The 27206-nt window shown below is 39.9% G+C and overlaps 1 protein-coding gene across 1 annotated transcript; it reads right to left on the bottom strand.

Annotated features, from left to right (window-relative positions):
• Nucleotides 1-234: 234 nt before the first annotated feature.
• Nucleotides 235-23793, bottom strand: LOC149286530 (protein lifeguard 2-like). The gene is made up of 12 exons (XM_089494018.1): nucleotides 23779-23793; nucleotides 20477-20658; nucleotides 16803-16902; nucleotides 16541-16605; nucleotides 16024-16077; nucleotides 13536-13586; nucleotides 12976-13015; nucleotides 12155-12192; nucleotides 11109-11196; nucleotides 9097-9192; nucleotides 1387-1440; nucleotides 235-384 (listed from the first exon to the last, which is right to left on the bottom strand). Exons 1-12 carry the CDS (start codon nucleotides 23791-23793, stop codon nucleotides 235-237), a joined length of 933 nt encoding a protein of 310 aa, XP_089350144.1.
• Nucleotides 23794-27206: the final 3413 nt, after the last annotated feature.

The following is a 27206-nucleotide window of genomic DNA, read 5'->3' as shown; positions in this document are numbered from 1 at the left end:
AGAATGCAGCGATAAAGGATTTCATATAGAACAATGCAAGTTTGAGCTAAGAGCTTCATACTCTTGTCAGACACATCTAAAACTCTAATCAGTCTTGCTGCTGTTATAATGTTCCTTATTATCTCTAGTCAAAGATGGATATGTGATTTTTTTATAGTATGTGCCAGTAAGAGGTTTCTACATGCTGGCTGTATGTGTATGTGTAAAAAGACATGTCGTTTAATAAGTATTGTTTCAATCCTGGGTTGAGCCAAAGAGTTGAAGGAGAAATGAAAAAATGTAAATTATATCTAGGTAAATGTTGAGCGCTCCAAAGATATATTCTTCAGGACTGAGAGTGTAGCGTCTACTTCCCATCAGCAATTGTGTATCAAATGCCAAGAACTGTGGAAAAAGCAAACAAAAGCCACTTAATAGTAGAACCATCTGCATATCATTCATCAAGGCCTTCTGTGTGCCTGGTATTCCTAATATCTGACCTCTTATCCCACTTCCTTGTGGCTTTCAAGATCCTGAGAAGAAGATCAACCTTCATGCACATCCATAATAGACTGGGATATTCCAGTTTTGCTACTTTTATATATATATATATATTTAAATATATATATATATATATATATATATACTGTATTTGGAATATAGGCCGCACTTTTTCCCCCAACTTTAAGTTGGCCGGGAATTCCCAAGGGATATTGTTAAAGCACATCATGCAGACGTGCCGGCAGCGGAGGTTGCACTGGTAAGTCTAGGGGGGGGTCACATCTTGGGGGCAGACTGGCAGCATATCTCGGGGGAGGGCAGAGTGGCAGCATATCTCGGGGGGGCAGAGTGGCGGCATATCTCGGGGGGGGCAGAGTGGCGGCATATCTCGGGGGATGGCAGAGTGGCAGCATATCTCGGGGGAGGGCAGAGTGGCAGCATATCTGGGGTGGGCAGAGTGGCAGCATATATATTCCACTGTTTTTTTTACTAAGAAAATTTTTTCTTTAAAAAAGCACCTAACTTTTAGGGTGCGGCCTGTATTCGGGTGCGGCCTATAATCGAGCCAATAGGGTATATATATACATATATATGTATATTATTTTATGCTCCTCTTTGACTGCTTTGAGTGTGTCATAATCCTTTTAAGATTATGTTTATGGACCCAATCTGACATTAACAGTGAGTGTTCTGCTTAGGTTTTATTAATACCACCGATGAAATAATTTTAAGATATATATGACAGCATTAAAATTACCACATATGCTAGAACAGTGATTTTCAGACTGTTATTCTTGAAACACTTCTAGTTGGGACCTCTTTCTAACATGCATGACAGCCAGTTAATGCATTTTTAATGTGCTGTGTCTAAATATGTAAGGATTCTTACACAAAGTGAATAATTACCATGGTAAAGACAATGGACCCAAGCACAGCATAAATTGCATGAAGCCAGGGAATCTGAAAATAAGAAGAGTAATTACATTGATCCAAGTGGATGGTAAGGCAAGGCAGAGTGTGGCAAAGTCTTGTAAGAGGTATAAACACAAAGGCTTTCCTGTGTTAAATCATCCATAATATAGGACTTGATACAACAGACAGGACCTCAGACAGATTTTTTTATCCCTGCCATTACTTATTTAAGTGGGTACATTTTATTGTATAATAAACTTTGTTTATTGATTGCACAAATGGTATCATTCTTTCTTTATTTCTGTATCACCAATCAATGATTGAAGTTATGCCACTCGTATAAAAACAGAATCTGACACCATGAGCCCACCAGAAGTGATGTTTACAGTGTGATGTGAATTTGGTTACTTTTTTTATCTGCTTATTTCTTTCAATTTACGATTTTTTCATAAAGGGTTCAGAAAGGTTTATTGAGCTTAACTATATGTTATCTGTAGACCAATTATCCCATTCCTGCAGTAAGGGTTTAGAACATATTATGGTATCATACCCTTGTGGCATCTACTAGTTGCTGTTCTTTTTTGTTTCAATTTAGTCTCAAGCCCAAAAAAAGAAATACAGTATAGTCATTCCAAGGGCACGTTGTGTTAGCTAACCCAAGTTTAAATTTAAGAGGCTAACTGATCATTGGAAAATCCTTTTTAGGCTAGGTTTCCACTTGGGCTTTTTCCTGCGTTATTTTCTTGATGAAGAACTGCCACTGCATTTTCCTGCGTTTTGGCGTTTTTTCTGGCGTTTTAGCATTTCTGTGGAAATTGCTTTTTTGACCATAGGCAGTTTTTCCAGCCTTTACACGTTAGAATTTTCACCCAGCTAAAAGGGATTAGGATAAATGGCAAGTATCTGCCCCCTCCTGATGTCATTTCCTTGGTAGAGTTCTACTTAAACGCCCCGGCGGACCCTTTTGTCTCTTTTCTGTGGTTTGTAAGGCATGCTTTATTCCGAATGTCTGCTCCTCTAGGAAGATTGGCCCCAAATGATGGTGCAAATTGTTTGCTGTTGCTTTTGGCACGCAGGATCCAGTTGATGCGTCGCGTATGTTTGTTTGTAATGGCATGTTTGTTCCAAATGGTGTAAAATTCAATATGAACTTTGTTTTGTGTGAAACTGTTTGTTTCTAGCCTATTTCTCGTAGGACACACAGATACTGGGTCCATCCTCTGCATTGTAACTGTGGAATAAAACGCCATAAAAAACGCCAAGGCAAAACCCACATGGCGTTTTCATGGCGTTTTTTTTCTCCCATAGACTTCTATTGGAGAAAAACACCAAGATTTCCTTGCACAAAATGCCAGATTGTCAACATGCTGCGATTTTGAAAAACTGCCACAGAGCCCAAAAAAGCAGTAAAACGCCAAAGAGGACTGAAAAAACGCCAAACAGAAAAACGCCAAGTGGATATGGCATCGTGCGATTTCCTATTGAAGAACAGCTAACATCTGGCCGCAGCGTTTTTTCACTAAAAAAACGCCAGGTGGCGCTATTGGCGTTTTTAGCAAAAAAAAACCAAGTGGAAACCTAGCCTTATGGGCGTTTTTGCAAAAAAACACTGATACACTGATACACTGATATAAAGTTCCACAGCTGCCACCCCAAACCTTTGAATGATATATATATATATATATATATATATGTACACACATACACCGATCAGCCAAAACATTATTACAACTGACAGGTTATAATCTTGTTATCATGGCGCCTGTCAGTGGGTGGGATATATCAGGCAGCAAGTGAACAGGAAAAATGGGCAAACATAAGCAACTTTCACAAGGGCCAAATTGTGATGGCTAGACAACTAGGACAGAGCATCTCCAAAACTGCAGCTCGTGGGTGCTCCAAGCAAAGAAAAGCATCTGACCGCCAACAGGGTCATTGATGCACGTGGGGGGGGCTGTAAAATCCAACAGACGAGCTACTGTAGCTCAAATTGCTAAAAAACTTAATGCTGGTTCTGATAGAAAGGTGTCAGAACACACAGTGCATCGCAGTTTGTTGCCAATAGGGCTGCGTAGCTGCAGACCAGTCATGGTGCCCACGGAACAAAGGTGGCCTATTATGATGAATCATGTTTTCTTTTACATCTCGTGGATGGGCGGGTGCGTGTCCGTGCACTACGGGAAGAAGGCAAGCCGCCGGAGGCAGCGTGATGCTTTCAGCAATATTCTGCTGGGAAACCTTGGGTCCTGCCATTCACGTTGATGTTACTTTGACATGTATCACCTACCTAAGCATTGTTGCAGACCCTGTACACCCTTTCATGGACATGATATTCCCTGATGGCATTGGCCTCTTTTAGCAGGATAATGTGCCCTGCCACAAAGAAAAAATGCTTCAGGTATTGTTTGAGGAACACAAGAATGAGTTCAAGGTGCTGAATTGGCCTCCAGATTCCCCAGATCTCAATCCAATCGAGCATCTGTGGGATGTGCTGGACAAACAAGTCCAATCCATGGAGGCCCCACCTTGCAATTTACAAGAATTAGAGGATCTGGTGCTAACGTCTTTGTGCCAGATACCTCAGAACACCTTCAGAGATCTAGTTTAGTCCATGCCCTGATGGGTCAGGGCTGTTTTGGAGGCAAATGGGAGACCTACACAATATTAGGCAGGTGGTCATAATGTTATGGCTGATCAGTGTATTTAGTTACAGTATATATTTTATGTGCAGATGCATTAAAATTTGCTTTTAACCCCTTAACGACCTTTGACAGAAAGGTCATGGAAAAACGGTCACTTAACGACCTTTGACGGTCCTGAACCGTCAAAAAATTAAATAAGCTTAGAAAGTGATCAACGATCACTTTCTTCGCTTAAACGGCGTTACTGTAATGCCTCGACGTCGAGGCATTCAGTAACGCCGAGATCGGCATCAGGGGCCATGTCTGGCCCCTCCCCGGGGCGTCAACATCCGCCATACATTGCGCCCGTTTTAAAAGCGTTTAGAAGGCGATCAACGATCACCTCCTAAACTTCAATGGTGTCGCTGGAATGCCTCGATCAGAGGCATTCAGCGACACCAAACACTTACCCCAGGACGGGCTGTGACCGCTCCGGAGAGCGGTCACAGCCGCCACTGTCGGTGATCTTCAACATCCGCAAGATGGCGGCCGCCCTGTAAAAAAAATTATAAAGTTGCAGGTTGAATACAGGTACTGCATTCAACCATGCAAGTCAATGGAGCCCAGCTTTCTAATCACAATGTGATTAGTAAAATATTTAAAAAATAAAATAAAAAATATGGAAAAAAATGCTTAAAAAAAAAAGTGCTAACATTTAAAAATAATTATGCAGTGATGTCACCAGAGGAACCATCCAGTACCAGCAAAATGTGTAAAATAAATAAATAAATAAAAATAAAAAAATAAATAAAATAAAGTTTATTATTTTCAGCAAGTGCTAAAATTTCTAAAAAAAAATCTCAACATACAAAGAGTTAAATTAGACACCCCTTGGTTATTTGAAGTGCTTTTATTTTAATAAAAAATGGCTTGATGGGGTAAATTGGAGTGGCCGGGCTCAAAGATAGGGCATAGGTACAGACTGACCAAAATAGAGAAAAAAAACACACTTCCCAAATGTGGGATTTTAAATCTCAAACAACCGGACAAACCCATGCATGTGGGGTATCACTGCACTCGGGAGATGTTGCTGAACACACATTGGGGGGTTGTTTGATAGTGACGCATACCAGGAGCTATGAATTCATTCCTGAAGTACAATTTGTGTGGGAAAAAAAGACAAAATTAAATTTTGGGAAAGGCAGGTGGTAGAATCTCATGCATAAAAGGGTTAAAATACCAGAATTTGAAATACTTTGTGGTGTCTAGTTTTCAAAAATATATAGTTTGATGGGGTAAATTGAAGTAGTCGGCTTCAAAGATGTTCCAAAGAGGATATAGAGGCAGAATGACCAAATGACTACCTGAATTACGCATGTCCCAAAAGTAGCCTTTTACCAGCCAAACAATCTGACAAACCTATGCATGTGGGGTATCACCATACTCAGGAGTGTAACAATCCGACAAGGGACGGGTCCCGTATGCAGAGTGGTGAGCTATCCGGACAAGTAGTTGTAGGAGGAATAGTGGGACAGCAGCGGAACAGTACAAATAGCAAAAACAGGTCACAGTCCAAGGTCAAGGCAGGCAGCAAACAGGCAAAGTTCAAAAAGCAATCCGAAGTCAATCCAGGCGGCGATCAAAGAGTAGTCAGGAACAAAGCAGGAGTCAGAAAACCAGAATATCAGATATATAGCACACTGAGACAGTGATAACGAATGTACCACACAAGGGCTCAGATTAGAGTGAGCAGTGGGCTTAAATTTGGTGCCAAACAGCTGCAGGCAATAATCAGCCAATCAGATAAAAAGCGGGAGGACCCGCCCCCTAGCGTGACGTACGCAGTTGCTGGGTAAGGATTCCTGGCCGCCATGACAGCGTGCACGTGTGTGCACTTCCATAGCACCGAGGACGGCAGCAGAGGAGCTCCCTGGACAGACCCGCCGGCGAAAGGTAACAAGGAGATGTTGCTGAACCCATTTTGGAGTGTTGTGTTTGACAGTGACATATAACACGACCTTTATATTTATAACTAAATTACAATTCGTGTGAAAAAAAAAAATTAAAAAAATTACTATTACAAAGTTTGACAAAGTGTGGTTGTATAATTAGTGCATGGAAAGGGTTAAAGTACCAGCATTTGAAATACCCTGGGGTGTCTGTTTTTCAAAAATATATGGTTTGATGGGGATTAATTGAGTTAACCGGCTTCAAAGATGTTCCAAAGAGGAGATGGAGGTAGAATTACCAGATTTGGAAAAAAAGGTTTGGAAATCATAAAACGCTACTTGTACTTATTGCCTTACAAAAACCAGCAAAAAAACATAAAAACATTGGGTATTTCTAAACTCAGGACAAATAGTAGAATCTATTTAGCTAGTTTTTTTACTTCCTTTTGTAGGTGAGTAAAAGATTTTTCAAAGAAAAGTCATAAAAGGTGTTTTTTTTTCAAATTTTCACCATGTTTTATTTTTTTTAGTAAATAAGGTGATAAAACATATGGTATCTGAAGAAAGCCCATCTTGCCCTGAAAAAAACAATATATAACATGTGTGGGTACACTAAATGGGTGAGGAGAAAATTACAGCTGAACACAAGCACCGCAAAAGTGTTAAAACAGCCTCGGTCCCACAGGGTACAAAAAGAAAAAATGAGCCCGGTCCTTAAGGGGTTAACCTCTAGCGAACTTTTTCAACTTTATTATTTTTTTTCCCGGGCCGCCACCATCTGCGTGTGCCCTGGGGTAAGTATTTGGTGTCGCTGGATGCCTCCTGATCGACGCATTCCAGCGACACTATTGAAGTTTAGGTGGTGATCGTTGATCGCCTCCTAAACGCTTTTAAAATGGGCGGATGTTGACGCCCCGGGGAGGGGCCAGACATGGCCCATCATGCCGATCTCGGTGTTGCTGAATGCCTCGACATCGAGACATTACAGCAACACCATTTAAGCTTAGAAAGTGATCGTTGATCACTTTCTAAGCTTGTTTAAGTCTCATGACGTGTCAGGCACGTCGTAGGTCGTTAAGTGACCGTTTTGCATGACATGCCTGACCCGGCAATGGACGTTAAGGAGTTAAACAAGTCTTTGCAATCAAGTGTTTACAAGTGCATGTGTCACTGTGACTGTGACAACAAGGAGATGTTTTCTAGTGTATAATATTTCACTTATATATTGTGCTAGCCACTTTGCTAGCGTAGGTGAAAAAGTGATCTCATCTAAAATGTTCAGCCTAAATCTCTAAATAACACATACCGAGGACTTTGAATGTGACTGGCAGGCTAGCATTCTGTAAACTTACACTACAATACTCACCAGCTGTGGACCATGTCATCTACACAACTGTAATTGACAAGTCCGCTTTAAGTTAAGCTGAAAGCAAGTTAAATATTTTATTTGAACTTTAGAATAGGTGTAAGGTTAACCCCTTAAGGACCGGGCTCGTTTTTACTTTTTGTACCCTGTTGGACCGAGGCTGTTTTAATACTTTTGTGGTGCTTGTGTTCAGCTGTAATTTTCTCCTCACCCATTTAGTGTACCCACATAAGTTATATATTGTTTTTTACAGGACAAGATGGGCTTTCTTCAGATACCATTATTTTGATCGTATCATCTTATTTACTATAAAAAAAATAAAAAAAACATGGTGAAAAATTGAAAAAAACCACATTTTATGACTTTTATTTGAAAAATCTTTTACTCACCTAAAAAAGCAAGTAAAAAAACTAGCTAAATAGATTCTACTACTTGTCCTGAGTTTAGAAATACCCAATGTTTTTATGTTTTTTTGCTGTTTTTTGTAAGTTATAGGGCAATAAGTACAAGCAGCGTTTTATGATTTCCAAATCTTTTTTAACAAATCTGGTCAGTCTGCCTCCATCTCCTCTTTGGAACATCTTTGAAGCCGGTTAACTCAATTTAACCCATTCAAACCATATATTTTTGAAAACTAGACACCCCAGGGTATTCCAAATGCTGTTATTTTAACCCTTTCCATGCAACAATTATACAACTACACTTTGTCAAACTTTGTAATAGTAATTTTTTTTTATTTTTTTCACACAAATTGTACTTTAGTATAGATATACAGGTTCTGGTATATGTTACTGTCAAACAACACCCCAATGTGTGTTCAGGAACATCTCCTGAGTGCAGTGATACCCGACATGCATGGGTTTGTCGTGTTGTTTGAGATTTAAAATGCCACATTTGGGAAGTGCGCTTTTTTTCTCCATTTTGGTCAGTCTGTACCTATGCCCTATCTTTGAACTCGGCCACTCCAATTTACCCCATCAGCCATTTTTTTTTTATATTAGACACCCCTTGGGTATTTGAAGTGCTTTTATTTTAACTCTTTGTTGATATTTTTGAGAAATCTTAGCACTTGCTCAAAATAATAAACTTTATTTTTTTATTTTATTTTATTTTTTTATTATTTTTTTAATATTTTACTAATCACATTGTGATTAGAAAGCTGGGCTCCATTGACTTGCATGGTTGAGTGCAGTACCTGTATTCAACCTGCAAGTGGAGCCAGAGTTCTCTAGAGGGTCTGGAGACCGTCTAGCGAACTCTTTCTTCTTTATTGTTTTTTTTCCCGGGCCGCCGCCATCTTGCTGATGGCGAAGATCACCGGCAGCTGCGGCTGTGACCACTCTCCGGAGCGGTCACAGCCCATCCAGAGGTAAGTGTTTGGTGTCGCTGGATGCCTCCTGATCGAGGCATTCCAGCGACACCATTTAAGTTTAGGAGGCGATCGTTGATCGCCTCCTAAACGCTTTGAAAACGGGCGTCCGCCGCCATACAATGTATGGCGGCTGTTGACGCCCAGACATGGCCCCCGATGCCGATCTCGGCCTTGCTGAATGCCTCGACATCGAGGCATTACAGTAACGCCGTTTAAGCGAAGAAAGTGATCGTTGATCACTTTCTAAGCTTATTTAATTTTTTGACGGTTCAGGACCGTCAAAGGTCGTTAAGCGACCGTTTTTCCATGATGGTCCTGAACCGGCAAAGGTCGTTAAGGGGTTAAACATTCACTGTCAAATGCTTCTGTGGTTTAAAAGTATCCACATTCACTTACATATTGGAAGGGGATTAGAATGAAAAGGAAGAGCCCACTGAAGAGAAGAACCATGACTAGCACAAACAGAACTCCTTGGCATGAAGTGATGTCTATCTGCAAAGAGAAGATGTGATAGTCATTACATCACAATAATACTTGGTATTTCCAATAACAACTGTTCAGTAAAATCACCAAGTGATTGGTGCTAGACCCTGCTAGGCCTAGGGTGACAGGGTCAGGGGGCAGGATTTTTGTAAATATCTCACTGAAGAAATGACACTCTACTACAATGTAAAGTAGTGAGTGTACAGCCTGTAAAAATTTGCTGTTCCCTTAAAAATAATGCAACACACAGCCACTAATGTCTAAACATTGGCAACATAAGTGGGTACATGGAAGTGGAAATGTCCAAATTGGGCCCAAAGTGTCAATATTTTGTGTGGTCACCATTATTTTCCAGCACTGCCTTAACCCTCTTGGGCATGGAGTTCACCAGAGCTTCACAGGTTGCCACTGGAGTCCTGTTCCACTCCTCCATGATGACATTATGGAGCTGGTGGATGTTAGAAACCTTGTGCTCCACCACCTTCCGTTTGAGGATGCCCCACAGATGCTCAATAGGGTTTAGGTCAGGAGACATGCCTTCTTTAGCAAGGCAGTGGTCATCTTGGAGGTATGTTTGTGGTTATCATGTTGGAATACTGCCCTGCGTCCCAGTCTGCGAAGGGAGAGTATCATGCTCTGCTTCAGTATGTCGCAGTACATGTTGGCATTCATGGTTCCCTCCATGAACTATAGCTCCCCAGTGCTGGCAGCACTCATGCAGGCCCAGATCATGACACTCCCACCACCATGCTTGAGTGTAGGCCAACACACTTGTCTTTGTACTCCTTACATGGTTGCCACCACACACGCTTGACACCATCTGAACCAAATAAGTTTATCTTGGTCTCATCGGACCACAGGACATGGTTCCAGTAATCCATGTCCTTAGTCTGCTTGTCTTCAGCAAACTGTGTGTGGGCTTTCTTGTGCATCATCTTTAGAAGAGGCTTCCTTCTGGGATGACAGCCACGCAGACCAATTTGATGCAGTGTGCGGCGTACGGTCTGCGCACTGACAGGCTGGCAGCACTGATATGTCTATTTCCTTAAGACAACCTCTGGATATGAAGCTGAGCACGTGCACTCAACTTCTTTGGTCGACCATGGCGAGGCCTGTTCTGGGTGGAACCTGTCCTGTGAAACCGCTGTATGGTCTTGCCCATCGTGCTGCAGCTCAGTTTCAGGGTCTTGGCAATCTTCTTATAGCCTAGCCCTAGGCCATCTTTATGTAGAGCAACATAGATCCTCAGAAAGTGCTTTGCCATGAGGTGCCATGTTGAACTCCCAGTGACCAGTATGAGAGAGTGTGAGAGAGATAACACCAAATTTAACACACCTGCTCCCCATTCACACCTGAGACCTTGGGCCCAATTTAGTCATTTCCGCTTTGGGGTGTACTCACTTTTGTGAGATACTGTATATATTTAAAATCCTACCCATTATCATCATATATACTTTATAACTATTTTGCTTATGTATGTGACTAGCAATTATGCATGCATGTATCTTAATTAGGTCTACTACTACTAATAAGATTATTATATAATAATAATTATGAATACATTAACAACTGACCAAATTTAATTTATTTTAAAAATAAGAATATTGTCATGGTTGCAAGGATTCTTTTTAGAACCCATTTTCACTATGAGAATATTATTTTTTAACTTTCCAAGTTGACAGGTTTACCATAGTCTGCAAGAGACCCAGATTCTCAAGGCTTTACTTTTTAAAATATATTCAATTCAAACAATTGTGACTTTATTAATAGTAATTATTATATATAGTTATTATATGTATATGCTCTATATACACCACACTGTTATTTATTGTATTGTATGTGCTCGTAAAGTAAAAAAAATTTTTAACAATCAATTATAACATTTATAATGTAGATGTATTTTTTTCAATTAGTGGTGTACTAACCTTAGTTTGAAAGCTGAACAAGGTGACTGCCAGGCAGACCAGGGCAGTAATTCCAAGACACAGGATAACAGACTTCGTATTGTAATAGCTGGGAACACAATAAGGTATGTGAGAAACTAGCCAATACAACATGCAAGCCTGTGGAACAAGAGGTGGTTACAAAATGGCATAACAAGAAGTACAGCTAAGTTTATTCAGTTCCAGCTATTTTAAAGGTAAAAGCCAAGATGCCATTAATGTACAGCGGCAAAGCTAAATCAAGGGTATGTCATTCATAGGGCACCTTGTTAGCAAAAAGTTTAATAGATTACCCCCCCTGAGATTATAATCCCTTACCTAGAGGAGCAATAAATGCAGTAGAAGCTGTCCCACAGCTACTGACACTCAAATTGCTGTACAGTTCTACATTACAACTTTACATTCACTCTACATCCAGGCCAGAATGTACTGCCAGGATACCCGGGGGGCAAGGGCAACTGATCTTAAAATGGGCCGGTCCAACTCGGAGACAGGAGTCATGCAATGAGATGTTACAAAGCAATGCTACAGAGACCAAAAATGTTCAGCACTCACAGGTGATTGGTACAGATGAACAGAGCAGCTGAAAGAAGCACCCGGGAATGTAAGGTTGAGGTGAGTGAATATGTATGTATGTTAAGAGTGAATGTGCAAGTGTGTGTTGGTGTATAGCATGAGTATGTAAGTATGTGTTAATGCAAGAGTGTGTGCATAAATATGTGTGTCATATGTAGGGCAATATGGGGTGAAAATGTTAGGGGATGGAAATGATGGTGGGGAGGAATGATGATGATGGTGGGGGTATGAATATGGTGGCTGGGATAATGATTGAGGTGGAGGATGGGAATGGATAATGGTGTGGATGGGTATGACTGTGGTCAGGGGCAGCTCTACACTATACTCTACATACATACACACGCACTCCAGGAGTTGGGGTTCGAGCAACAGTAACAGGGGACAATTTTCTTTAACTATTTTTATACTGCTTAACATAATCTTTCTGGATGTTTGCCATGTGCCTTCCTTACCTGGATAGCATTCCTGTTATATAAGCCATGGACAGAGTCTGCAAGAAGACATATCAAGTTATACACTAGATGTTGCAAGGATACCTATCAAGTTATACACTGGAAACTTGTGTCCATTTAGTGCTAATGTAGTGTTAAAGCAGATGTACAATAGTGCAACTAAAATTAACTCTAATGAACAATTTTAAAACATGTAACAATTTATATGCAGATATAAGTTTCTTTTAATCAATCACATGTTTTCGTTAGGAAAACATGGTTTAACATGGTTTATATTTTTTTATCTAATTTTTTTTTTACAATCAGTTAAAAGTAAAACCTAAAAGGACAGCATACACCTTTTTAATAACCTTATTGCATTTCTACTGCTCATATAACCAAATAGTCCATATAACCAAAAACCTCTAAAATTGCAATACTGAGTGAATAACTTTGGTTTTAGAACCGTATAAGCCGATCAAATGTTCAAATAATTCTTTCAAGTGAGGCTAGTGGCAATAATCAACTGCTGTACACTTTTATTACATCTTTGTTGGCATCTTTTTTTTTTACATCGATGTGACCAGCTGGATTAAGCCTAATGTCTTGACAATAGTAAAAAGTTCAATTCAGTTGTGAAAATTATATTTTTTAAAATTTTGATTTCAATTGTTGAAATCACATTGATTTAATACAAAACACCTTCTTTCATTATTTAGATGTATACATCGATTAATTAATAACCTTTAACCTTAATGCAAATAAATTGATGCATTTCCCCCCCCCCAAAAATACAAATTTTCATCTCATTTTTTATACTGTCATATAAACACCATACTCACAAAGACGCAGAGAAGGATAAGGTTCCATGGAAAATACCTCCTGTAAACAGAGCGAATAAAAACAGGGTAATTTAAAAAAATGAGTGTTTTAAACAGTTAATTGATGTGTGTGTGTGACATGTACAAATTATGGGTTTTCATGTGAACAGGATGTGGGATAAAACAAGCAGCATGACATCATAATTGTTACTCTTGGTAGCTGATGTATAGTGGACCTATCTATTACTCAGCTGCTGCATTTTACACTTTAGTATATTAAAGTATAAGAAATATAATAAAAATGTGTCTATATACATCAATAGGCCCCTTATGATTAGCACTTTCCTTTGAGTTTCAGTTCTACATTTCAGAATCCTTTATACTTATAATGTCAATAAATAAGGTTACACATTAAAGTAAAAATAAAGTAGCAGTGTTGAACAAGAACTATACAAGGTCAACCAAACCTTCTTGTTTTACAAGAAGATGCCATGACTCCCAGAAACACATTTCTGATAGCCTATTATTGTTGTTCTATACCTGAGCGAAGCTGTTAGGACAATTAAGGAGGAATCTCTTACCTTGGACCTGTGCAGCAGGCCAGAACCAGGTATGTGACAAAGAAAACGGCACTGAGAAAACAAACAACAAAAGTAGAAATTAAAACACTTAATAATAATCTTCTGGATGACTGTCGTTCTTAGTAGTTGGAAAGGAAACATTCATACAGAATATATATAAGACATGTGCAAAACTATTTGGATGCATTTTCCAGTTCATTTTTGGCCTATTCCTTTTCGGGCAACGATTTTTTTTTTTCCTGTCGATTTGGTTTGGCCGATAATTTGGGGGCATTTCTAATTCGGGAAATACATTTGTTGCCCGGTGCCTACTCTCACTCACGCTTTCTAAATATTTCTCTACCTTCTCTGCTGACCACTTTCACAACTTCTTTTGCATCTTCATCTTCTATCTTCTCTCTTCGGCTGCATCTCCGTGGACATAACCTGGCAATTTTCGCTGGCAGAGGTTGCCAGGTTATGGATTAAGGATTAAAGTGAGAAAAGATAGAAGGAGATGCAGAAGGAAGTGGTCAGCAGAGAAGGTAGGGAAACACTGAGTGAGTGAATGTGGATCCACGAATGTCGGATGTAAATTCAGAGCTTTTTGCTTAGTTTTCGTCCAATTTGTGGGGGGTCTGGCCTAGTTTTTGGGGCTTCGTTGGAATCACTAAATTTACCAAAATTTGGTATATTTGCAATTCGTACAAATCTGAATGCACAAGTCTAATTATGAATATATATATATATATATATATATATATATATTCTTAATTCAGGAACAAAAGTTCTTGATAAAGGTACCAAAACGTAGATAATGATGTTCTGTCGAACTTAATAAGTTTTTACGATTGGAGAGCAGGGTGGGCCAATGCTCCGTTTCCCCATTTTGTGGAGATTTCTTGCCTCCTGGAAAACCCGGCATGGAATTTCCACAAAATGGGAAACGGAGCATTGGCCCACCCTGCTCTCCAATTGCTCCACCCCAGGGACCCATATGTATAATCTGCATAGCAGTTGTACCCAGATGCCATGCCAATCAACTCCCTGGGGTTCACAGTCTCACAATATATACATATATGTATATATATATATATATATATATATACACACACACATATATATATGTGAAGTCTGTTGAAGTCGCAGACTTGCTTCTTTTTTTTACCTCACAACAATATATATACTATATATATATATATATATAGTATATATATTGTTGTGAGGTAAAAAAAAGAAGCAAGTCTGCGACTTCAACAGATCGCACATCCCTATTATTTTTACTGATCCAAATAAAGACCAAGAACCACACTGAACAATAATAATATACAAATCATCTTTGATTAACCCCTTCAGTCCCAGGGGTTTTTGGTACCTCAAAGCCTGGAGCAATTCTGTCATTTTTGCGGTATGTCGGTTCAGTGATTATTCTCCTTTCCTCTGAATAGTGTACCCATGTAAACTATATATTGTTTTTTTCAAGGAGAGATAGAGCTTTCCTTTGATACCATAGTAAGATGATTAGCTAAAAATTTAGGATGAGAAATTTAGTAAAAACTAGCGAAAATTAGAAAAATATTAGGTCAAGTAATAGAAAATCCCCTCCAGGTGTCCGGATTTCAGAAATACCTAATTTATATATATTTTCCTTATTAATATCTTTTTTATATATTTTTAAAAAAAGTTTGTATTTTCTTTATTTGTTTTGTATTTTTTTAAAAATGGTTAGAGGTCCTCTTAGGGACCTCTTGAACGTGTTATTAATGCCAGTGACAGACCCTGCAGGGGATATCCTGTCCTCCGATGACCTTCTGGGTGACATCAGCATTTAAAAATGTAACAGCTTTCCGGCGTGTGTGACGGAAGCTGTTACATGAGATCGTGCAGCAAAAAGCCAGTGATACTGGCTTCTGCTGTCAGGGGGGGGTCCAGGGCAGGACGTACCAGTACGTCCATAGGGGATTCTTGGAATGCATTTTATACTATCGTATTAGTATAGCACTACCTGTACAGATAATATAATACACTGTAACACAAACTCTTCTTCTTTCTCCAAGTTACAAGAAATGATCCCATGGTCTCTAAAAAGACTGAGGTACGCTCACTATGGATTGAGCATCTCCAGCTCAAAACATCCAGAAGGAGATGTTCACAGGGGTTAACATATAGTGCAAACTCCAGGCCTATGAGAATATTTTTTTTGTTATGTGAAGGCTATTGCTATGTATTCTAGGTAGTCGTTTTATGTCTACAGTGGGATATAAGTGGATTATAATTTGAATTAAAGCTATTTTTTATACAAGATATCTTACTAAGTTACTTTTGTAGCTGATTTGCAATACACACTATCTACAGTTTTCTCTTTTGAAGGTGCATTTAATGCAATCCCATTAAGTATGTTTGATGCAAGTTTATTTTTCACAAAATAAATAACATTGCATGTGTTTATGTGTCAGTCTTAGTGTTGCTGATTAGCTTCTAATAACCAAAAGACAATGATCATACTCACTAAGAAGCCCAGTACAATCCAGGGTTTGCCTGAACATACTCCTTCACGGGTTCACTGGAAAAAAAAGCACACATGGTAACAACTATACTCATGGTGTTAAGGTATGCGATCTTTGATTGCTTTCTAAACCCATTTACCCCCATGACGTGACAGGTATGTCAATTGTTGTTAATGGGATGTATTTGCGTGATGTGCCAAGCACGTCAATTGTCATCAAGGGGATAAATCAGATATGTTTAGGCATGTGTTTTATTGGTAATATATTAAAAATAGCAGTTTTATGCTCCATTGATCAATATTTTTTTACAAAACTACGTTAATCAGAAAAATCTGCCTAGTCCACCTGATTGCCTATCTACGCTGCTGAACTCAGTTACTCCATTATTTTTGCCCAATTAATCCTTGTAATTTTGGCCCTCAAACTCTGGCATAAAATCAATATATATTCAGGTTACCCATGGGAAAAAACCCTATGATAATATTAAAGGGGGTGTTTCTATTCATATTGAACACTCACCAGAATGTAAACAAAGCCACAATTGCAATAGTGACTAATAGCTGGACCATAAGTATGGAATAAACCTGAAACAGAGAAAAAGTCCTTTCATGAGACCAAAAATTATTCTGCCGCTCACCTTTCACTAACAATGATGTTACACATTTGTTCTGCATAGCTTTGTTTTCCCCACAGCCCTTTTCTGTACACAGCAGGAAATTTTGATAAAATATCCAGCAGTTTCTTTAATGATTCACATAAATCTATCTGTGATATTACATACCTTCCTTATAAATGCTCTTCTCACCCTCTCGTCATCCCAGCTCATTGATGTCAGCATTTCTGTGTCTCCAGAATATGTTGCACTACTGCACCCAGGGCTGCTGCCTAAAACAGAGAAAACGGTCAGCTGGACACTGAGCCCTCATTGAAAGAAAACAGTAGGAAGTCAAAATCTAAAAGCATATAACAGACTACATTTGGATTTATTATCTAAAGAGGGAGCTTAAGGAGTTTGCAGGACACTTGCAGCTACATATTCCTAACTTTACTGTACATTATTAAGTGCCACTCAAGTAAGCTCCTGCTCACAGAATCTCTTGGCACTGCCCTGTATAAAGCATATTGAAATCAGTGAGATTTCTTGGAAGGTACCTCACTGACTTACTGCATTATGCAGGGCCAGGTGAATGCTTCTTGGAGAGAAATTTGCTAGGACCGACCCTTTATAACGCATAGTGATTTTAGGGAGTTGAAAACCACAACTGTCATGCAAACTCCATATTGTGCAGTAAACTGCACAATGTGCATGAAAGAACAACAGTCCTGGGCAAATCTGGACTGGGCTGTTTGTCCTCGAGTCATATCTAGCCACAATAACCTCCGCTGTCTAAATGTTTTAACCCCTTAACATCCATTGCCGTCATGCAAAACGGTCACTTAACGACCTATGACGTGCCTGACATGTCATGAGACTTAAACAAGCTTAACGATCAACGATCACTTTCTAAGCTTAAACGGTGTTGCTGTAATGCCTCGATGTCGAGGCATTCAGCAACACCGGGATCGGCATGATGGGCCATCTCTGGCCCCTCCCCGGGGCGTCAACATCCGCCATACATTGTATGGCGGCGGACGCCCGTTTTAAAAGCGTTTAGGAGGCGATCAACGATCACCTCCTAAACTTCAATGGTGTCGCTGGAATGCCTCGATCAGGAGGCATCCAGCGACACCAAATACTTACCCCAGGGCGGGCTGTGACCGCTCCGGAGAGCGGTCACAGCCGCAGCTGCACGCAGTCTTCGCCATCCGCAAGATGGCGGCGGCCCGGGAAAAAAATAAATAAAGTTGAAAAAGTTCGCTAGAGGGTCTCCAGACCCTCTAGAGAACTCTGGCTTCACTTGCAGGTTGAATACAGGTACTGCATTCAACCATACAAGTCAATGGAGCCCAGCTTTCTAATCACTATGTGATTAGTAAAATATAAAAAAAAAAGAAAAAGCTTAAAAAAAACATGGTAACATTTAAAAATTATTATGCTTTAGAGGAACTATCCAGTTCCAGCAAAATTTAAAAAAAAAGTCCAAAAAGAGTAAAATAAATAAAATAAAAAAATAAAGTTTATTATTATGAGCAAGTGCTAAAATTAGCGCTGTATCGTCCCAAAAATCCTGACATGAAAAAATTTAAATAAAAGCATTTCAAATACCCAAGGGGTGTCTAATTTAAAAAAATGGTTTGATGGGGTAAATTGGAGTGGCCGGGCTCAAAGATAGGCATAGGCACAGACTGACCGAAATGGGGGGAAAAAAAGCGCACTTCCAAAATGTGGCATTTTAACCCCAAACACCAGACAAACCCATACATGTGGGGTATGACGGAACTCGGGACATGTTCCTGAACACATATTAGGGTGTTGTTTGATAGTGACGTATACCCGAAGCTATAAATTTATACCCAAAGTACAATTTGTGTGAAAAAAATAAAAAAAAAAATATTACCACAAAGTGTGGCAAAGGCTGGTGGTAGAATCTGATGCATGGAAAGGGTTAAATACTACCATTTTAAGTACCTTGGGGTGTCTAGTTTTCAAAAATATACGGTTTTATGAGGTAAATTGTAGTGGCCAGGCTCAAAGATAGGGCATAGGCACAGACTGACCAAAATAGGGGAAAAAAAGCGCACTTCCCAAATGTGGCCTTTTAACCCCAAACAGCAGTCAAACCCATGCATGGGTGGTATCACTGTACTCGAGAGATGTTGTTGAACACATATTAGGGTGTTGTTTGATAGTGATGTATACCTGGAGCTATAAATGTATACCCAAAGTACAATTTGTGTAAAAAAAAATACCCCAAAAATACTAACACAAAGTGTGGCAAAGGCTGGTGGTAGAATCTCATGCATGGAAAGGGTTAAAATACTAGCATTTGAAATACCTTGGGGTGTCTAGTTTTCAAAAATATATGGTTTGATGGGGTAAATTGAATTAGCCGGCTTCAAAGATGGTCCTATTAGGACATGGGGGCAGAATGACCAGATGTAAAAGTTCCAAGTTAAAAAATGTGCACTTCCTAAATGTGGCGTTTTACCTCTCAAACAACCCGACAAACCCATGCATGGGGGGTATGACTGTACTCGGGAGATGTTGCTGAACACATATTGGGGTGTTGTTTGAAAGTGATGTATACCAGGAGCTGTAAATCCATACCTGAAGAGCAATTTTAGCGATAAAAAACACAAAATAAATTACTACCACAAAGTTTGACAAAGACTGGTGGTAGAATTAGTGCATGGAAAGGGTTAAAATTCTAGCATTTGAAATACCTTGGGGTGTCTAGTTTTCAAAAATATATGATTTGATGGGGTAAATTGCATTGGCTGGCTTCAAAGATACCCAAAATGGCACATGGGGGGAAGAATTACCAGATTTGGAAAAAATGGTTTTGAAATAGCAAAACGCTACTTGTACTTAATGCTCCATAACGTGCAGAAAAAAGCAAAAAAACATAAAAATATTGGGTATTTCTAAACTCAGGACAAATAGTAGTATATAGTTAGTAGGTTTTTTCATTAGCTTTTTTGGATGAGTAAAAGATTTTTGGGGTAAAAGTCAGAAAATGTGTTTTTTTTTACATTTTTCATCATATTTTATTATTTTTTTATAGGAAATTAGATAATATGATTAAAACAATGGTATCTGAAAAAAACAACATTGTGTGGGTTCACTAAATGAGTGAAGAGAAAATTACATCTAAACATGAACACTGCAAGTGTTAAAACAGCCTCGGTCCCAATTGTACAAAAGGTAAAACACAGCCTGGTCCTTAAGGGGTTAATGGAAAATCAAAATCCAAAAAGGTTTTTGTATTGGCATACACAGGGCCGGCCCGACAATGGAGCCGAGTCGGGCAACCGCTCCAGGCGGCACTTTTGAAGGGGCGGCACTTTGCAAGTACAAGTAGTTTTTTGAGATTTTATAAGAGCGTAAAATGCCCCCTTACATTCTACACTATTTTTTACTTTGGGGCAAGAATGTTTTGTTTCTTAATGTATATTTCTAGAGGTAGGAGCACAAGGTGTTTTTGACAGTTTTTTTACATTTCTTTAGCACTGGATGGTTCCCCTTATGACATCATGGTGACATCACTGGAGTCTTTATGATTTTTAAATTTTATTACATTTATATTTATTCTTTAACATTTTCAAACATTTTGATATATTTTTTAAATTTTTTATAAGGTTATATTTACAGGGCTCCATTGCTCAGTATTGCTGGTTGTAGTACCTGTGATCAGCCTGCAGGGGAGCTCAGAGGTCTGCAGAGAAAAGCATGCCAGCTTCCAACAGAACACAATATGATCAAGTGGAGCCAATACTATGGCTCTGAATCTTTTTGTTGACCATGGTTTATTAAAAAAAAAAGAATAACTATGATAGAAATTATTAATACAGGACTTACTCATATCCTCGTGTGTCCAGAGGGATCGCATGGCTATAGGAGGTGATGGTTGAAGAAAATCACCTTTCTTCCCATCAAGGCCTGTAGCTTCCTCATATGATGGGGGTACAGAGGGTGCAAGAGTGTTTGTCTCAACTTGTCCTCCCCCATTTCCTGCACCTTTATTATTGACAGAAACCTACAGAACAAAGGCACATAGAACATAAACATTGCTTACTATAAGAACAATACTAGCAACCCCTACTCTGCTTTACACTAACAAAATTTAAGGTACAGCGCATCAATGCCTCCATATACTTTAGTCCAGCAAACTTATTTTGGTGTGCTTTTATAAAGAAAGGTTTTGTGACCATGATGAAATGTTATCTTTGTGTGCCTGATATCTGATCAATATTCATCAACCTTCCATTGTTTTTTTTCCAGTTTCAAGCAAAGTCTGTTCCTAAATGTTCATTTAGAAACTCCTGTAATGACCTTGTGTGTCTGTCTGATGGTATGCACCGATACTATTGAAGTCATCAATTTAGAGAACCTCAAAATGCTTAAGATAGCTTTCAACATAGCACTGACATGAACATGCTGTACACTAAAGGGCTGTAAATGCCAGTGACCACTGCAAAGTAAAGCAGTGTTTGTCTCACTCTTAGGGAAACAAGGGCATTTTTACACTTTATGCACATGCACAAAGCTTACACACTTGTGATACTTCCCGTTGCATTAGAGGCAGATTTCAGGTTTGAACCCTGCTGCCAGTTGTCCATCCCAATGACATGCTAGCCTGATAAACATGGTGACATGACGGTCTTGCCTTGAAACACTTTATATAAGCAATATGAAGTTAATAGCTTTGTATTAAAATAACCGGTATGTAAACTTTTATCAAAGACTATGCAATGCTCTAAGTGTAACGCTACCTGTTAAAAAACATTTATCATTAACATCCTTTTTTTCTCTTCCTTCCATATACATATTGATGCGATAAAACCTTTTCTGTGATTCCGTTTGCAGCACCATGAAAGAGTGCAGGCCTTACTACCCTTGCTGGGTACTTCCTGACAGAAAACACCATAGGGGTACCACAGCGTTATGTAATGCTTTATTAAGAAGGAAATTCACCGTTATGGTGATACTATTATTTCTTTTTCTTTCAGTGACAGTGGTGGAAAGTTTCCAGCTCTCCATGATGGAGCAAGCCTATGAAATGATTTATCCCCTAAACACAGCCGCAAGAACTGCCAGGAAACAAACAGATGAACACAACCCTTTTTTTAAGAACGTCAGTACTTACTCTTTAATATTACAGCTATACGTACCCCCTTTCTACATCTTCACACTTACTCATAGTCATGAAATATGTAAATATACCCAAGCATAACTCCACTTCCTCTACATTATGTAATAGTTGTGTTCCCTCACAGATGACTGGAAGACGGGGTCAGATAATCTACCCTCGTCAATCATACCACTTAAGGCACAAGCAGTAAAAATTAGGTGTCATGTATACTCTGCCAGCAGAATTTAACTAGCCCTGACCTGCGCCATCCCTAGAAACTACTAGAGAAAAGTAAGGTCCTGTTGCCCCTGATTAGAGTTTAAAGACAGCCCATTGAGATAGCCCTCCAGCAGCAGTTTATGGGCGAAGGAATGAGGCTGAGGTAGGGTGTGTCAGCTTTAAAGGCCCTGTTCTCGCTTTCAGTACCATGGACAACAGCTGGACATGTGGAAGATTTCTTTTCGTGCATGGCCCAAGACATAAACCAACCATATATCTACATTATATATATATATATATATATATATATATATATATATATATATATCTCTATTTCTAACTATTGGTATGAACATATGTGGAAATATTCTACTTATTATGCTTTAACAGATCAAACAGCACTCATGCCGTTGTAGAGATCACTGGTGAGACTTCACTTGGGGTATTATGTACAGCACTGGGCTCCTAAAATGGTTCACGGATTACAGGAGGAAATTTACCAGGAAAGGTTAAAGAATCTTAACCTATATAGCCTGGAAGGAAGACGTGCCGGGGGAGGGGGGTATGATGAAAACATTTAAATACATAAAGATTGTAAGCTTGCGAGCAGGACCCTCTCCGCTTAATGTATCGGTTTGTCAATTTTAGGTTTCTCAGACCCCTTGAATATATGTTTTCTAAAAAGCGCAACGAAAATTGCTGGGGCTATATAAATAAAAGATAATAATATTAACATAAAGGGAATTACGATGAAGAAGAAGAGTATATTTAAAAGAAAAAAAAAACTACAACAACTAGAGAACATAGTTTTAAATTGCAGGGGAAAAGGTTTAAAAGTAAAAGCAGGAAATTAGTTTAATGAGAGGGTAGTGGATGCATGGAATAGCCTTCCAGAAGAAGCCATGGAGGTTAATACAGTAAAGGAGTTTAAGCGTGTATTGGATAGGGATAAGGCTTTCCTAAATATAAGATAAGGCCCACTGACCTGAAGGAAAGTATTCAGAAATTAGGAAATGGTTCGTATCCGCAGACACGTTCTACTTTTCTATGTTTACAGAATAAAAAGGGAGGTACAAGTATTTACATAGTTATATAGGCTGAAAAAAGACATGCGTCCATCAAGTTCAGCCTTTCCTATATCTGTTAATTTGTTGCTGTTGATCCAAAAGTTGCATAATAAGTAGAGTGATCTACATTTTGTATTTGGGTAAAATAGGTAAGTAGGAGCCTGTCCCATAGAGCTTACAGTCTAACCATATAGGTGAAGTTTTTGTTATGGTTATGTAGAATATACTTCCCAAACCAAGATAATTTCCCTTTACCTATATGAGCGCCTATTATCTCATTATTCCAATGGTTTCTTCTCCCAATTTTTTAAATTATTTTTAACTGACAAAATGGCCATGTTATCGTAGGATAGAAAGACTACACAGTGTTTAAATATGATTGCCACACTTCAAAAACATAAACTCTGCAACGAGGTTTTTTGGCCCACCTTTAAAATATCATACTGTTGCCAAAGCTTCAAACCTAAACTTTTACTTACACTGACAAGGATCACAGACAGCAAGGGGGGAGGGTTAAATGTTGCATTCTTTCCTTATGTAATGGGGAATATGATAGCCCTGCTCCAAAGTTGCTGTCATTGTGCCAGGCTGCCCCTGTCACTGTTCACCCACCTGTAAGGCACTGCATCCTGGCACCAGGTCTATTCTTACAGATAACCTGTCTGGATTTTGCATTCGTACTGCTGTGTGCCTCCCTATACAGCTTCCCGTCCAGCTGGGTTGAATATGCAGTCATTACCTTTCCTTGGGTCATGGTCTTCTCGTCTGAGCTCGTCTGAGCTGCGCGCTTCTCCGGTACACGAACAAGCGATGCTACGTACGCCTTCTAGCAACATCCAGCGGGCTGCATATCGATAGCTGGACCGTACCATTCCTCCACAACCCAAGAGGGGGAGCAGTGTGACTCTGTGCAGGCCCACTGACGAGATCACAATCACATGCTTGTACAAAACGATAGCAAGTGCTGGAACAGCCGGGAAGATTAAAACAATAATGGAAGCAAATTTTAAAACAAGTTAATTTATGAGAAGGTGGTTAAAACATCTCAGAAGACATTAGACTGTATTGAAATACTGATATGCGAGAACAGAAGTATTTTCACAAAAGGCCTGACATAAAGCATTAAAAACTTAAGTGCTTACTTTTTTGTTATATATTTATTTATATTAGCTTTAAAAATGCATATCTCATTTATTCAAACTTTGTCAGGATTGTTACTGAGGCATCAGATTGATATATATATATGTATATACGGCGTTTATTTATTTATAGGTTTTGCCTGGAGACTCTGGGTAACTATAGGGAATTTCCAGGTAGCTGGAGTCGCATTGCAGCACAGCCCACTTCCCCTCCAACATTAGCTGGACAGCGCTGTGACATCAGCAGGAACGCCATCTGATATAAGCAGGATCTCCCGCCTGCATCCTGCAAGGGTGGGCTCTGGGTAGCCGGAGTCAGAAAGTTCCAAGGTATGATTATATGGAAAAAATTGCAGAAAGACATCCTTCATTTGGAAACTGTGGCATACTTCTATTCAGAGGAGGCAAGGGGTGGCCTGAAGAGAAATTGCCCCCCTGGCTACTCTAACAGTGTTAAACAACAACAGCTCCCAGCCACAGTGCCCCGTACAAAACGGGTATTAACCCCTAAAATGCCACATTGAAGGGGTTAACGCTGCACTGCCGCTCTTATGTAGCAATCAGGCAGCAGGGGAATGTTGTGTCAGGCCCAAACAACCCCCTTCCCTGAAGCTGCCTGTGGCAGCTGAAAACGCGATCGCCGGTTTACCCGCGATTGCGTTTTGAGCCTGCAGAATTGCTCCGTGGGAGTGATCAAAGGCTCGGCGGGGCTTGGGGTGGCTGTGCTGGTCTGCCCAGACACCTGGGCAGACAGCAGCAGCAGTGCCCCCGCTATCGGGGTGACGTGGGGCATTTTTTTTGGATGACGTACCTTGTACGTCCCGGTCGCGAAGGGGTTAATGAAATTTTAAACCGAAAAATATACTGAAATTTACTTCACCTTTAGAATGACCAACCCACTTTAGAACTGAAATCCTATAGCCAGCCCAGAATGCATTCCAAACACCACCTGTGTTGTTTGACAGCAAATTGTTGCGGTCCTCGGGTCCACGCGGGTGTCCTCTCATCCCTGACGGCCTCCACGCTGGTCACCGACGATCCCGGGTTCTCTGGAGCAGCACACGCGTGCGTTCCAGCAACCGATATGGCGGACGCGTGCGTTCCACTAACTGGAGCATGCGTTCCAACATCTAATATGGAGGACGCAAGATTCAAATTAAAGGAGAACTGACACCTCTGTCTGGGTATCGACATACCTTGTGAAATTCTGAATACTACCATATCCCTGGCAACGGAGGCATACCTTGGATACCAGGAAGTATAAAAACCCTCTGCACCATGCCTTCGGTGCTAGGTTATTTTGAGCTTTTGTGTAGAACATACCCCAGTGTTTTTACTCCTGTTTATGCTCCTGGTCCCTGATCCTTCCATATGGCTTCCTAGTTACCATACCTTGGCTACACCTTTGACCTTGCTGCCTGCTGCCCGCCTCAAGCTCGGATCTGTTCCTGACTACGGCTTGTCTACTTCTTCTGTTTTGGATTACCTGAACCTCTATTACAGTGGTTCTCAACCTTCCTAATGCCGCGACCCTTTAATACAGTTCCTCATGTTGTCGTGACCCCCGACCATAAAATTATGTAACTATATATTGTGAAATATGTGTTTTCCTATGGTCTTAGGCGGCCCCTGTGAAAGGTTGAGAGCCGCTGATCTATTAGGTCCTTGCCATTGGTTTTCATACTCAAACACCACAAGGTTATCCTCCAGGTGTGACACACATAGTGGGATAGATTATTTTATCTGGTGTATTTTCTCTGTCAAGAATTTTATAGGCAAGGCAGAAAGTTTAAAACAAGATGTGACAACAAGACAACAGTTTGCACTGTCCATGCAGTAGAAGAAAACAGGCCATTATTAGGCTAGGTTTCCACTTGGGTTTTTGTCCTGCGTTTTTTTCTTGATGAAAAACGCCAGGAAAAATGCCAAGAAAAATGCCACTGCATTTACCTGCGTTTTGGCGTTTTTTCTGGAGTTTTTTCTGGCGTTTTAGCCTTTCTGTGGAAATTGCTTTTTTGACCATAGGCAGTTTTTCCAGCCTTTACAAGTTAGATGTTTCACCCAGCTAAAAGGGATTCGGATAAATGGCAAGTATCTGCCCCCGATGTCATTTACTTGGTAGAGTTCTACTTAAACGCCCCGGTGGACCCTTCTGTCTCTTTTCTGTGGTTTGTAAGGCATGCTTTATTCCGAATGTCTGCTCCTCGAGGAAGATTGGCCCCAAATGATGCTGCAAATTGTTTGCTGTTGCTTTTGGCAGGCAGGATCCCGTTGGTTTGTTTGTAATGGATGTTTGTTCTAAATGGTGTAAAATTCAATATGAACTTTGTTTTGTGTGAAACTGTTTGTTTCCAGCCTATTTCTCGTAGGTCACACAGATACTGGGTCCATCCTCTGCATTGTAACTGTGGAAAAAAACGCCATAAAAAACGCCAAGGCAAAAAACCCACATGGCTTTTTCATGGCGTTTTTTCTCTCCCATAGACGTCTATTGGAGAAAAACGCCAAGATTTCCTTGCAAAAAACGCCAGAGTGTCAACATGCTGCGATTCTGAAAAAACGCCAGGTGGCGCTATTGGCGTTTTTATGGGCGTTTTTAGCAAAAAAAAACCAAGTGGAAACCTAGCCTTACAGTATTCTTAGGTTAGGTTTCCACTTGGTTTTTTTTTGCTAAAAACGCCCATAAAAACAACAATAGCGCCACCTGGCGTTTTTTTTGTGAAAAAACGTTGCAGCCAGATGTTAGCTGTTCTTCAATAGGAAATCGCACAATGCCATATCCACTTGGCGTTTTTTTGTTTGGCGTTTTTTCAGTCCTCTTTGGCGTTTTTCTGCTTTTTTGGGCTCTGTGGCAGTTTTTCAAAATCGCAGCATGTTGACACTCTGGCGTTTTTTGCAAGGAAATCTTGGCGTTTTTCTCCAATAGAAGTCTATGGGAGAGAAAAAACGCCATGAAAAAGCCATGTGGGTTTATTGCCTTGGCGTTTTTTATGGTGTTTTTTCCACAGTTACAATGCAGAGGATGGAC

This window comes from Sceloporus occidentalis, unplaced genomic scaffold, assembly GCF_023333645.1.
Source record: "Sceloporus occidentalis isolate IW3139 unplaced genomic scaffold, rSceOcc1.0.p SCAF_68, whole genome shotgun sequence".
Taxonomy (NCBI): Eukaryota; Metazoa; Chordata; class Lepidosauria; order Squamata; family Phrynosomatidae; genus Sceloporus; species Sceloporus occidentalis.
Note: the sequence above shows the minus strand (reverse complement) of the source record. Positions and strands in the feature narration are given on the sequence as shown.